General features: G+C 40.8%; 1 protein-coding gene across 3 annotated transcripts in view; it reads left to right on the plus strand.

Annotated features, from left to right (window-relative positions):
• Positions 1 to 15146, plus strand: part of ULK4 (unc-51 like kinase 4) — a 214821-nt gene that overhangs the window by 198011 nt on the left and 1664 nt on the right. For 2 of the 3 annotated variants that reach the window (XM_015617383.3, XM_015617384.3), the window contains 2 exons: positions 11657 to 11745; positions 14691 to 15096. In XM_015617383.3, the coding sequence (XP_015472869.1) occupies positions 11657 to 11745; positions 14691 to 14769 (168 nt within the window). In that variant the 3' untranslated portion in view covers positions 14770 to 15096. Of the gene's footprint in view, positions 1 to 11656; positions 11746 to 14690; positions 15097 to 15146 lie in introns of those variants that run through there. The other variant, XM_015617381.3, reaches the window with a different exon arrangement.

Below are 15146 nucleotides of genomic sequence, written 5' to 3' on the forward strand. Positions count from 1 at the left end.
TAACTGATGACATAACTAATCTCAATTAAAATATGTTTTATAAAAATAAGGATGCATTAAAAAATAATCCATCGTGGTGCCACCAAGGCAAAGGAGTTGAAGAAGGTTTTGCTTGCTCAGTTGGAAATGAATGCTACCTTTGCTGAGATAACAGACGGGTATGGGCTCCTGCCATCTCTTACAGCACAGACTAAAACAGATCACTGTAAATCACCAGCAGAGGTTCAAGCCAGCCCACTTAACACTACCATGTAGTGAAAGCATATATACATAGGTTTCACATTCTAGCTAAGTTGGCAATCTCTTGAACTGCTTTTGCTGAAGTGCTTGTGATTGCTTGACTCTTTACTTAATTGCGTTATTTTAATTTAGCTTAAATTTGTTTAACTACACAATGGAGGAGATAAACTGGAGTATCTGTGGTAACAGTGCCAGACAGAGTTTTCTGTGTGGAGAACATGAACAATTTAAACAGATATTTTATAATTTCTACACTCATTTCTTGACACTGGTATATTCCTCCTTGCCTTTTCCCACTTTGGCAATCACAACTGGGCATTTGCATTGGGACAAAATTGTCCTTGCCATGGCCACAGCCTGCACAGCCAGTCTTACTCCCCTCATTCCATCTTCTGTCAAGTGTTACGCAGAGTTGTCATGCATCACCCTTTTTCTTACACTGCCAGGGATGAGTTACCAGCTGCTTGAGTTTTATCCTTAAATGAAATGAGTGTTGGTCTTCCCTGACCTCTGTAATTAAGAGTAAAGCATTATGTTGCCAGTCATGGCACTAGTTAGAGACATCATGTTGGACTCATGGCCTTTGTATCTTTTTCTTCTATTGTTGATAGAAGACTGCCAGGTTAAAGATTGGGATCCTAACATAATAAGAGCACTTCATGCATTTGTGGAAATGGCAGCTGATAAGAAAAGGTGAAGGTGACTGCACAGCATTCTGTTGAAAGGAAAGGGTGATTTATCTTCTCCTTGCAAGTTTCTGCTGGAAATCATTTAACCTTGTCTTAAAGCCCATTTGTTTTTGCAGTTGCAGCAAAGAAAATCCACAGTGTTTATATTCATCTGTATTTTGCAACCTAATTATAAAGGAAAATAGGATGGTATTATGTTGAGGTATCTTCAAGAATTTGTCTTATGCACAGGAGCTAAAACTCAGCAAACTGAGAAAAGCTTAAGAAAGTTCACCCAGGAACCTTTCCCTGCCAGTCCTTGATGAAAGTGACAGTCAGCCAAGTGTGAGTTGAGGCAGAGAAGAAAATTGATGTGAACTCATCAAATCAGTTGTTTCTTGATGTCACTAAAACAGCAGAGCTCATAAATGAAGAAGTGTGTGCAGTCCAAACACAACTTAATGAACAGGCAAGTGTTGACAGAACCCAAAACCGGAATGTACTGACAACTTGTGGTTATCTGCAGTGTGAGGTGCAGTGAGGGAGGATGACCTCTGAAGTAGCCATGAATGCTTACTCACAACTTGGCCTGCTGAACCATTCATTCTATGTTAAGTATTGTTATGTTTATTTGGAATAAGTAGTGTAAGTCTGTAAGTATATGTGTGTCTGTGTTAAGTGCACATTTGGACTGGCATTTTGGTTGATGGCTGTTTTCACAACTGACATTTTTCGGTCCATCTGCAACAGCTGCTCTTTAATGACACCGATAGGGATAGGAAAATCAAAAATGGGATGTGTTCTTAATTTTGGAGAGCACCAAGAATGAGAAGTCTTTATCCCAGTGGCTGGCATATTGCAGACTCAAGTTCCTGGGGGAAGGTACTTATCCATTTGTTTGGAACATGTTTGCTTTCTGAGATAGCCCCCCAGCGATTATCACTGTGCTGGTATTTGGGTACTGGGAGGCCAGTATGGTTATGAATAGGTACAGGAGATGTCTAAAAAGCAATACTGCCATGGGCAGCAGTGAGAAATAGGCTGTTTTCACACAGCTGTTTGGCTTTGGGTTGTGTAGTGAAACTGGCAGTTCTGAAACCTGCAACCTGTTTATTCAACCCATAATTCAAGGCCAGTGTAATTCCCAATGACTACCACTGTTGTTTTCGTTATGGAGTCCTATTTCATTGTTTCTGTGGGCACAGAAGTATTGCTGGACTCATTTGGTGTTTCAGCACACTGTAATTTCACATCGTGCAATACTGTTGAGATTGCCAAGCTGTGTCATCTGTTGGGCTCATCACTATTACTTCCTTTTGACCTCCTCTGTGTAATTACACACGGATCACTGACTTGCTGCTGTAAAGATACATAAATGCAACTGAACTTGTTAAATGAAAAACAGACTAAAATGATTCTCTCCAAGGTCAGTGAGAACCAATGAGGTAGCTGTTTGCTCTCTGCCAGCCAGCCAGAGCCATCTGTCACATGACAATAAGCAAGCATCGATTTCAGAAGTGCATTTGTTTTTATGACAGTTTTTATAATTTTATGGAAATTGAACCATTATATAAAGCATAATTTTCCTCAGAAATTGGTGTTTTATGGACTTCTATCCCTGTTCAGTCATTTACATTCCTAGTTTCATTTTACATGAAGCATAAATACACTAATTCTTTTTTCCCCCAATAACAAAAATCTTCAGAGCATTTTTCTGGATTTTGGCAGGAGGAGGGGTGGTTTTGTTTTTCTCCTGTATATGCAAGACTAATCGTGTTTGGTACTTGAGGAAAACCTCAAGTTGTCTGAGTTTTATGTGCCCCTGGAAATCAAGTCTGTAGGGGCTACAAATGAAGTAATGTTTGATGCTTTTATATTTAGTTCAAAATCATAATTCAGAATTATTTTTCTGACAAGATTTTGCTACTCTTTTTATTCTTTACAAATGGATTTTTCATCATATCTGTTAATTCTTAATTTAACTCATATTTCTGCTTTTCATGGAATAGTAAATCTAACTCATCAAGTCAAGTTGTAGAGATATGTAATTGTTGGAGTCTTGTGTTCAAGTCCAGATTATGATAAGCATGAGCATGAGCCATCTAATTTAGTTTCTTTGTCCATGGAAGTTGATCAATGCTATACAGAGTTTCTGCTCAGAGAAAGCTAGGGATTTTGCATACTGGATCAGACTTTAATTGCACAGACAACTTGGACAGCACTGTTCACACCACTCTGCCTTCATCAAGGCATAGAAGTCTTTTATCTTTATGTGGAGCATTTTAAAGCGGGACAAGGAACAATGTCAGGCTGTAGGCTACAAAATATCTAGCCATTTTTTGGAGGCTGTATGCATTAAACTTCAAATTCCTCAGTTAACTGAGACTTTTTGGCTATTCCTAAGGGTTTGCCCATTTCACCTGAGCATCACTGCGTGGCTGTTCAAGGGTTTGTGCCCTTAGACATAACAGCATTTATTAAATTGGTAATTGCTTGGCTGCTTGCATACTTCTGCATGGCAATTGCCATTTAAAGGTGAGCACTTTCCAATATCTTCTGGGTGTCACTGGCTCCCCTAAGAGTGAGAAGATGAATTATTTGTGCTAATGATTCTTAACCCTTACAAGTGTGTAAATGCTTAAAATTATTTGAATTGTCAAATCATATGTAGTGGGCTGACTTTGGTTGGATGCCATGTGCCCACCATGCTGCTTTATCACTCCCCAGCTGGACAGGGGAGAGAAAATAAGATGGAAGACTAGTCATAGTTTGAGATAAGGCTGTTCACTCAAGAAAAAGTGAAGGTTTGCATGAACATGAATGTGTGAGTGAAAGATCTTGATTTAGCTGTACTAGATGAACATGAAAAGACTGTATGTGAAAGTAAAGAAGGTCATCTCTAACCCATGGAGCATGTCAATGAAAGTTTGATATAACTCCAAAGAAATCTTTACAGTTAGACTATTTTTGTGATTTTACAGGGAAACATAAGGGTTGACAGATGTTAAAGTTTAGGGATCTTATTCACAGATTGAATTATTAGGCCATAAAAGACAGTGTCACTGCAAAAAGAGTTATGGGAATCAACATTTAAGAAGTATTGGGAGTTACTTGTCAGAAGATATTTTAGGAGAAAATCTGATTAGAGAAAGACTATGAAGGATATTTGAACATGAGAGATTCAGAGAATGATGAACTTTTGGAGAAATCTAGATGTGCAGTGGATTTGTGTGTTGTTTTAGTGTTTGTTCATAACTATTTTTAGTTTGCTTTGCTCCATGACAACTTGGAGCCTCTGTAACAGCTCCTAAAGGAACGTAAATGTAGGATCTGAACTGTGGTAATAAAAAATTCTTCCAGTGGATTTCCCTGTTTCTTTTTAAGGAGGACATTACAGGAGACTACCGGGGTGAGGTGTACCTGGGAAGTTGTGGTCTCACCAGTTCCTGCAGGGTGAGGACAGGCAGCTGCTTGGAAGCTGCAGGAAGAGGGATCAAGGGCTTGCAAGTTTTGTGTAAGCTCAGGATGTGGCTCAGTTTGGCTAAAGCTGATATTTGAGGCCAGCTGGGATCATTGTTTGGACAGAGCGAAATTGGTCTGAAGTAGTAACCCAGGCAGTTGTTGGCATGCAGGTGACAGATGAACCTCTGTTTGCAGATGAGATCACCAGCAACAGGCTGGCAAGTGCTTATTTCCAATGTCATATAGATGTTGGGCTGGCTTCTGAGCATGCATAACTTGTCAACACTGCAGCCCTGTGTGGAAGTCTCCTATAGCACCTTTGACCCATGTTTTGCCACATAGAACTGCAGTTTACTTTTGCTAATAAAGCTGTTGTGCTGAGCTGGTTGTTTAATGGATGTAAAGAGGCTGCCCTATCCAGTTCTGTTAAGTCAAATATTTTAAACTCACTTATTAAAGAGGGTGGATATAATGCAATAATGGATATTTTCTGGATTATGGAGACATTTCTGAAAGTGAGTTCAGGACACCACTTGCGATAAAACCAAACTTTGAAAATCAAACAAGACAGAGAGTACCTTCTGTTCAATAATTACCCTGCAGTTTTACAAATCTTCTCTAATGTTCAGGCAATGCCCCTTAGAGTTGGTAACTTTACAATTTTACAACAATCACAGAGCATGCCTCTGTGTGCAAAATGCCTTCCCTGCTGAAGGGCAGAGAACAGTCTCAAAGTGAATAGGCGTCAAGAAACATCCAAAATCAATTAACAATTATCTATCATGCAGGAGACATGCCTTGACTGTCTGTGAATAGTCCTCGAGCCAGTGTGGTGCTCAGACTGCTGGGAAACTGGGACGGTTCCAAGTTACCCGTAGGAATGGCTTTGAACTTAGAATAAACCTCCACACACACACATGAATTAGAAGAAAACAAAACACCTCGAATGAAATCTTGGCCTTATCAAAATCAAAAGGTGTTTGTTGACTTCAGTGGAACAAGAATTTTATCCATAAACAGAAAAGATTCTTGAACTCTAAAATCAGAGCTAAGCTGTCTGATGTAGTGTGGGGTTAGGTTTTTTTGGTCACAGATACCTGCTTGTTTTCACATGTATTTGCAGGATCTGAAGGCCACAAAGTCTTTGTAATTGTGTGTCTGCAATCCCTGACTGCAATATGCTTGCCAAAGCACACCTGGATCACTCATGCTTTTGTAAGTTTCATTTCTTGTTTTTATGGTCCAGCAGCATTGCTCAGGCCTGTTCAAATGACTTGGCAATTAGTAACATAAATATAACTTGTTCAACTTGATTTGTTCTTCCCACACACACATTCTATGTCTCTCTCCAGCTGTAACCATGTATAGAGAGAAGAGTAGCAAGGAAGCAATGCCATGAAGGTTTTTACCCTTTTAGAATTAGGTCTCCTACACTATGAAGAGCAAAAATAACTTGTGGCTATCCTAGTGAGAGTATGATGGCCCTGTAAGCACACTGCCCTTGGATGTTCCAGCACAGCCGGGCAAGAGTTACCATTAATTCTCATTAAAGAACCTGTAAATTGGCTGCACCATAGTGCTTAAGAGGGTCCTATCCCACAGACCTGCTGAGAGCATGTGTAACTAATGTCAGATTAAACGCCTCACAAAAGAGCACTGTGTATATCTGGGAATTTTGTTGCTGGTTTTAGTTGTTTGACTTTTGTATTTTGGAAAATTGCTGCCACAGATGTAAAATTGCCCTAATAGCTAGAGTGCTTCCCTGGTTAATGGGAGTTCATGTTTAACTTCTCCAGCCTGAAGAGCCATGCTGCCAATTGCCTCCCTGCCAAGTCCTTGTGTTATTCACTCCCTGTGTGGGAACCATCCAAACCTCCCTGCCTCTCCCCATCCAGTGGAAACCCTACTGCAGCAACAAAACATGACCCTCACTTGCCCAGAAAAGGGGAGAAGACTACAGAGAGCCTGGGAGCCTGCTATGGGAGCACTGAGAAAAAGCACTGTGGTCTGTGCTGTCTGGACTGTGAGCTTTCACTGGCTGTGTTAGCAACCTCAGCTCCAGAGAGGAGAGTGAATTTGGGTCACTTCATTCTCAACAGGTTTCCATGCCCTTCAGCAACAGCACTCCTCATGCACTGTGTCTTGGTCCCTGCTTGGAACTCCTCTTTGGGGGCTGATAATTAAATGTCATCATCACAGCCTCTACTTTATAGAGTCTAAATGTTTTATTGGGTCTGGCGCTTTGGTACACAAAGGCAGGGCTATGTAAATTTGTAAGGGTGTGCAGGCCTGCAGAAGTGAGAGATCCACCTGATCCATCACAGGAAATGATGAGTTCATTTATTGTAATTCCTCTGGGCACTGCCAGCTTAGTGTATATATTTGGAGAGCAATTTATAGTTAAATAAATGCTTATATTTAGTAAGTCCACAGCCAATGGATCTGTTAGTTTTAGTTCACCTGCATGAGTTCCTGGTTGCAGTATTTGCTTGGTTATTGTGCTCCTCCATTCAGAAGGAATGGCTGCATATTTCTGGCCATGTCAACGTGAGTTGCGAATGACAAACCAAGTGACATGATTTATTTGATTACTGCAGTGCTTGTGAGGAGTTCAGCATTGACAGCCTGGGAGGAAAAGAACCATTAAATGACCTGGGATAGGCATAAGATGGGTCACAACACTAGAAGGTTTTCCCCTCCAGCCCAGGCATTGTGCCTCATTTCTGAAGTTACTATCCCATTGACTTATTTGCCAGGCTGTCACATCAGCTATAGCAATGTTTTTAACACCACTATATTTCTTGACATTTGTTCCTTAAAAAATGGGAATAAGGTCACACTGAGCAGCTGTGAACAGCCATCAACTTTCAGTCACCACCAGCCTGGATGACATTTGAAACAGTAGCTTTGGTTGGGGATGAAAGGCTCTGTGTCCTACTGACAGTGCCTTCAGACAGTCAAAGATGGAAGTAGGAATGAGGAGTCTGAGATGCATATTTAAAATTTCAGGAACAGCACTTACATGAAGACATTATTTGAAAGAGCATCTAGAGAGCAATAGGAGTATTCTCAATTATTTAATGTTTTTTAGTCTGGAAACTTAATTATTAGTATTATATTTCATGTCCTACATAGCATTTCAGTCCATAGGAAAAATGTACTGCTGATTGTTTTTACTGTAGAATTAGCTGAAGGTACAAGTTCTATTCACAGAAAAACTTCCAACAAGCGGTAAGTGACACTTTATTCATAGCACATGTCAATATTCAGGTGATGCTGACATTGGACCTGTGAGTATCTGGTAGTTCTGATGAATCAACCCACAGCAGCTTCTGCCTTACCCATGTGGCTGCTCAGCCTGTGCCAGTAAAGCTGGGCAAGAACTGAATACCTATAATTAGCTTAATTATATTAAATTTTGATGAAAATGTAAGGAAGCATTGCTTTATGAGGTTAAAGTAGGTGTGTTTGGGAAAGAGAAAGAAACAGTTTGTGAGAAAGAGGTACATTTTGAGGTGTCTTGCTGGTATCTGTGTATACAGGCAAGGTAGTAGCTTATCGAAAAGCATCTGTTGAGAATGCAAATGGTGAACATCCCCAGCAGTTGTTTATTTGAGAAGATGATACTTAAAGCTGAATTATGCTCCCAAGACATTTCTTCAACCAAGAAATAGTTTCAAATAAAAAGTGCCTTATTTTTGCATTATTTCCCAGTCTACTTCACAGACATCATGGTTCACTTGAACCCTCAGCAAAGGAGGATTTCTTTCTCTTAAACATGCTGAGAGAGTAGTTTACTGCCTAGGTCATTTCTCTCCTTTGTAAATTAAAAAATGTGACTTACGACTAATCAGAGAAAGCAGTTCAGCATAATGAAACAAACCTTAACAGAAGTAATTTGCCCTTAAGTTTCTACGCTTTCTTGAAATTTGAATTGCAAAAATCCCTTCTTAGAGTAAGAATGCAAAACTCCTTAGTTTATTAGTGAAGTAGATACACCAGTGGAAATGTTTTATATTATAACTTTTCCTGCACTCATCTTTAGCAGCACCATAATATCTGAATAGTTTTCTTGAATTTTTGGAAATACTGATCATTACATATCAACCATGGTATTCCTTATGGCTCATTCTTGTTTAACAGGATTGAGGAGACGAGAGGAAAGCTGCTGAATGGTTGTGGGCTTAATAAAGAAAAGTAATTTTGAAATTCTTGTTAAATTGCAGTGAGTGTACCACTAAACTGAGATTTAATTACATTTTTAATTAAAGAAATAACTATTGATTATGTCATTGAATCTGTGTTGCAGCCAGCCCTAACAAACAGCAATATTACAAGAGATCATTAAGCTAGTTGTTAAAATTCCAAATGAATGAGAACTAGAGCTGGTGTGGATAAAAGTCACAGCAATGGTGGGTAGAAGAGGAAGATAACAAAGTGAAAAATACATTAATTTCTCAAATTTTGCTGAATGGTGGCTTTATGTCCTGTCATAATTTATTATAATCTATGGAACAAAAGGAAGATGAAACTGGAACCATTTTTAAATAAGAAACATGAATAAAGTTTCATCTTGAAAGTGAACAATGATTCAGATAATATTTCTCATGAGCTCCTGTGAAGCGGGATGTAATCTGTCGTGTGCAAGAGACCTTCAAATTGCTCAGGCAGCAATCAGATTTACTCAGACTGAGATAAAGAGCAAATAAGAGCCAGTGATCAGAGCATGGAAGTGATGACAAAAACCATAGGCAGCTGTGGCTGAGCTGGCACCTGGGTGCTGGGAGCTCACCTTGTATTCAGCCTGTAGTTTTCCTGCTAGCATAGAGGTGGTCTCTTCCTAGGCCCATGGAGTGGGTGCCTGCTGGTGGATAGGAAGCTTTTTTCTGGACACTGGTGATGAAGAGCTGGTATGGAAGCCCCATCTGCCCACATAAATCTCTGCAACCCTGTTTGGTTTGGGCAAGTTCTCTGGGGGCATAGGTGCCACTGCCAGCTAGACAGGTTGTTTCTTCACCAACACCCCTTGGCTTGGATGAAAATGGTAGTTGGCACTTTCAAGAAAATGTGTTCTAAATTTGGGCAATACTTAATTTAAATGGACTGGAGGCAGCTCATGTTGATCCTTTCCCTCCTTGTGCTACCACGTTTACTCCTGAAAGGTTCTTATTGAAGCGTTTTGTTAACCCAGGGAGTAGCCCCTGTGGATGGATACCACGGGAGCCCATTGCTTGTGGCTGAAAGCTGCTCTGTACGTTGAAGTCTAACAGGGAGGTGATGAGACAATCTCATGGGTGTTTCTGTTTCAGTCTTTTCTAATTTCTGTGCATATAAAGCCATTTTAATCTTTTCTATTCAAATGCATTGTATGCACAGAAATGTGTTCTTAATAGTGACTCAAGGCATGCTGCAGCATGGGCAGGCTTATAGTCAGACCCCATGACTCCGTTGGACTAAGTTATTGTTTGAAAGAGATCATTTTAGAATTAAACCTTTTTCTTTGTACAAGATTTTATAGTTGAGTGTATTTTTAATGTTCTTTGTATGATGCCATTGGCTATTTTGTGAGGGTTGTACAAATGTCAGCACCCAAAAGTTAGGATATAGTAGAATGAGAAATATCTGTAACCTTTGTTGGACCTGGTAGTTTTATGGAGCAAGATTCAGTCCTAGTGACCTTCCTTCCCTATGACCTCTTGGCTATTTAAAGTGTGCAGACTGAATAAGGGGCATGAATGTGGAAAGTGCAAGGAATGTAGCAGTGGCTGGTAAGCAGGAATTGCAGGGAAATGTTTGGTAGACGTATGACTGCTTTTTAGGAACAGAAAACAATGTCTTGCAGTGAAAATACTTTTCTCCCTGTATTGCTCCTATTATACCTTGTGGTGTTCTTACATTCAGAACCCAGATTACAAAACATTCTCTGTGTCTATCAGGTAACAAATAGGGAAGATTGGCTTTTTGAAATATAAAGGGACAGATATAAACCTCAAGAGAGTAAAAAGGTTTAACCATCTGTAATCAGGATTTACCAATGTTTTGTGCTTAGGTAATGGCGTCACTGGGTTTTTTCCAAGATGCAGGATATGTTTTGGTTTACTTCAGGCAGGTCCCTGTTCCCTCTAAGGGCTAAACTACAGGATGTTACAATTATAGATGTAGTGACACTGTTGCAGAATCACTGCTGATAAATTATGGTGGGATGGCAGCTGTAAATACAGCTTCTGTGTGATTTAAGAGGGAGATGTGAAGGCGTGTTGCCCAGATGCTTGATCAATGGTAAATAGAGCCAGCCACTGCATGCTAAAGCTTACAAGTCCTTGCCAGATTTTGGGATTAGAAGTCCTTATTTAAGGCACTAACTCCTCTGGTATCAAAATAATCAGCTGGTCTGGTCCTCCCCTTTCCTTTCTCTTCAGCCAAGATTTATTTACCTTTGCAAGCAGGAACTGACACGCAAAACAGGTTTTTTTGGTAATTTTTTTGAGCTACAAGAGCTTTTCAGCAAGCTGCCAAATATTCAGTGTCGGTTCAAGCTACAGTGCATGAAGCTTCATGTTGTGACCTTCCTGTTCACCTGCTTAACCATCAGGAAATGTGTGGCTTTCTGGAGCTGTGTAGTTGTGCTACTTAAAGCTGGAGAAACAATAAACCAGTCATTGTGGATTAATGTAATAAGCCACACCAGCAGCAAAATCAGCTATAATCAGGATTCATTTGACACAAAAGGGCAAATAGCTTTGGTCACTCAGCCCCCTGCTCTGTAGGTGACAGTGCTGTGCAGGTAACACTCCTAATGACTGAGGAGGGGCAAGAAAAAATTTTCATAAGCAGTTGACAACTTTTAGTGATTTTGACCTGATTTCTCTCAGAGAAACCCCACATGTCCTAATGTGAAGGCTGGTAGAAGCTTGGTTACTTTTTCCCTGGAGTGAGAAATGAAAATAACTGTCTCCCCAAGATATCCCTGTGATTCAGATTAAATGGGGCTTGTATTTGCATTGATACTAAGGATGAAATCAGGATTGGCAGACTGTGATATATGAATTTGCACACATACAGGGACTCAGAACGTGGGTGAATATTGTTAGCTAAGACAAGACATTTTAGATGGTCTCTTCCTAAAATTCAGTAAAAGGGACTTTCTTATGGGTCTCTTCAATGTCACATTCCATTTACAGTTGTGATAAATGCTGTAACTGGTTTCCTTCTTTCTTATCCCACAAAAATGACAGAGAAGAATCTTTTGCTAAGCTTTTCATAAAGGTTCTTTCTTTTTGTTCCAGATAACTTCAAACAAGAAGCACTCAGAGAGCCTGAAGAATGATGGTGATGCTCTTATCCAGGCTTTAGAGAGCCTGACCGAAACTGCCAGGTGAGTTCCCTCAGGCTTTCGGGAATTTCCAGGGCTGAGAGCGCTTGCCTTCTCTTTTGTCTGCAATGGTCTTCTGTAACTCTGTGTAGTAAGAGCTTCTCAGGTTTCTGTCCCTGGCCCCCCTCCCTGCACTGCTGCTGTCCTCCAAAGTCCTCTCTGTCAGAGCCTGCGGCACACTTTGATCCCCAGCTGCTGCACAGTCTGGCTCTGTGCATGTGTCGATTCTGTGGATTTTTTATTTTATTTTTTTAAAAAATTTATTATTTTATTCCAAACCTTGGTCTCTCTATCAGGGGTTTTTGGCAGAGTGGGCTGCATGCACAATGCAACATTTGTGCCCCATGTTAAGGTAGCTGTGGTTGATGCACTTGCAAGCTGATTCCTTTCAAATGTTCTGCTGAAGAACAGAACTACTTTTGTTCAAGAATACCTGTGGCTTCTGCAGGAGGCACGAGACTTAGGGGAATGCCATGACCTTCTCTGCAAGAATAGAGGTGCTAGTCCCAACAAAGTGGCCAAAGCTTAGCTCATCTCCTATAGACTTTCCCTTATCTAATCCCCCTTGGACATATGAATGAGTGAATGAATGAATGTCTGTTCTCTGCCTCTCCAAACAAATTTTATGCTTCTGCTGTGGGCTGTTTGGCTTCATTTCACTCCTGGTTGAAGTAAAATTCATAGAGAAATTGTAGTTCCGAGGTCAGTTTTTGAAACACTAAGATAATCTTTTCAGTGCTCTTTGTCCTCCCAAGTGCAGGCTTTTGGGAAGACTTAATGTTACGGCAGAGTATACTGTGTGTTGGAAGGAAGGAGGGGTGTGGGCAGACATGAAGAGGAAATGTTGGGATGTGGAAAGTATAAGGAGATGCACACTGAGGACTAACCAAACCTGTTGAGAGCAGTCAGCATCCCTCTCGCACACTCAGCTGCTGACTCACAGGGTTTTGTATGACGCATTAAATTGTCTCACTAAAATAAAATGTCAGCTCTCCCCAAGGGAGACACGGACACCACCACTGAAAATGAGAGTGGGGGAAGAGGGGGTTTTCCTCTGTTAGAAACAACTTTCACTCTGGTTGTTGCATTTCAGCATTAGATGCACCAGACAGCCCAGTCATTGTCTTTGAGTTCTGCTTTTCTGGCTTCCTCAGTAGTCTGTTACAGTCTGTACATTTCTGTATGCAGAAAAGCACATGCTACAGAGCCCAAATAAACAGCTCTCACTCTAATTTAACACAAGATGCTCAGTAGATCAATTTCCAGCTGATGCCATTGAGGACTGTTCTGATGTATTAAGGTGAGCCAGGTTCCTCTGCTGTGCTGAGCTCCTGCACTGTAACAGCAACAAGGGAGCCCCTCAGAACTCGTGGATTTCATTTCCCCTCCTCCCCTTCTTTAGGGAACGTATGTCCCTATCCATTTGCCTCCAGAGGAGACTGAGAGAGATTCAGCCTGGTTCTTGGAGCTGTAATGGATTCAGACATGCATAAATTGGCAACAGGCAGACAGAGGAAGCCTGAAGTTAGGAAGCTTTATAGACTTAGCTGAATGGACATTTATTTATGGAAGGTAGAGATATTCTGCCTTCTCCTCAGAGTTCCTTATGTGGCATTTTTCCCAAAATATTCCCTGTGACCTGATAAACTTGGTCTCCTCACCTGTACTTTGAACCTGGTTAAGGAGCCTCTGTATCTCCTGCAGAACTGGAAATGTTTTAGAGGCAGCTACAGCTGAGATCCTGGATCTAAGCCATTCTCGGGGTAGTCTAAACTCCCAGGCCCTGCCACCCACATATTACCACTGGTCTGAATTGCTTGAGGAGTGTTTTTGCTTTGCTCATTTCTTACAGACAGGTTTCTAATCTCTCCCTCTTCCTGTGTGTCAGAAGGGGGATTCCAGCCAAGCAGTCACGTGCCAAGAGAAGGGCACTGGCTGGATTGAAAGCTGCTTTCAGTGCTCCCCTGCCACCATGTAGAAGCCCTGCATGGCCAAGCTCTCTCAGTGATGCTTCCTGAGCTAGTTGCAACAGGCAGATTTAAGCATTACATGACCAACCCATTTTGCTTAGTAAAATTGTACCTGGAATCAAATCCATGCTTTAAAATGTGGGATCATGGACATTTATTTTTTGGTGAAGGAAGTTGCTATGTGGAAGATGAATTTGTTTCAGATAACTGAATTTTCTGATTTAAACTGCAGCGTATTAAGACATTGGCTTATGTATTTTGAACTGATCATTTGGATTTTCTGGTTAGCTCTGTATTCCCAAAGTGTGTAGTACCAGTAGGTATTGTCATTGGCAGCAATCAAGGAAGTTGCAGATAGATCTGCTGATGTCTTTTCTAGACTATCCTTATAGATGAGGGATGTGAGTTCATAAAAAAAACCAAGAAAGACTTGATTCTGTGGATTCAGAGTAGTGTTAGAGCCTCTGTTCCAATGCTAGGAAAAAAAAAAAAAAACATGCTTCCAGAAGAAAAATTTAGGCAAAAGATATATATATAATAAAACCTTACGTGAGGAAGGGCCCCAGCCTCCTTGCAGGAGGTGAGCAACCCCTGGAGTGGGAGTGCCTGCCTGGGCCGAGTGCTGCTGCAGGCAGAGGGCTGTTTGTGTGTGTGTGAAAATACATCCTTCTGTCAAGCTGGAAGTGTGTGTGTGAGGAGTCATGGGGTGTATGATAAATTCTACCTGCTTTTTTTTACAGGGGATGTTGAGTGAGGTAGCAGTTACTGGGAGTTTGAGCTGAAATTCATTTCTACACAAGATTTGCTACAGGGCAGAATCACTGGTTACATGTTACTGCTTAACAGAAAGCCCTTAGAGAGTGCAGTTAATGGCTACGCAGAATTTTCCAGCGTAGATAAAGGCAAATGTGGAATTTGAACAAAACATTTTTTTGCTCCTGAGGATATCTAATAAATTTTACTGTTTTTAATTCCTAGCTCTCATGCTGACATTGCTTCCTTGGCATCTGAAATTCTGAGAACGGTGGGACGTGAAAATATCAAGACTCCCAAGTGAACCATTTTTGACCAGCCTTCTGAAATGTGCAGGTAGTGTACCCTGCTCAGCACTTTGGTCCTGCAGGAACACCTTCAGATGAGCTGAGCAGGTGTAACTCATTTAGCAATCTGAACTGCAGCATATGCAGAATTTGGGCTGGCTCAGGAAGGGAGGGAAGCTGGTTCAGGGGCAGGGAGGGGGTAGTGGTTTGTTTTTTAAACCCCTGTAAGGATGAAATCTTGGATCCTATTTTGCCTTGCTGGCATTACATGATGTAGCTCAAGTATTTGATAGTTAGAAAGTGTAAATCAAATAAATAATAGAGTTACTTGGCAATATAAAGTGTTTCACTATTTCAAGCTGTCTTTAGAAATGCTCATTTATCTTTTGGACCA

Source organism: Parus major, chromosome 2, assembly GCF_001522545.3.
Source record: "Parus major isolate Abel chromosome 2, Parus_major1.1, whole genome shotgun sequence".
Lineage (NCBI taxonomy): Eukaryota > Metazoa > Chordata > Aves > Passeriformes > Paridae > Parus > Parus major.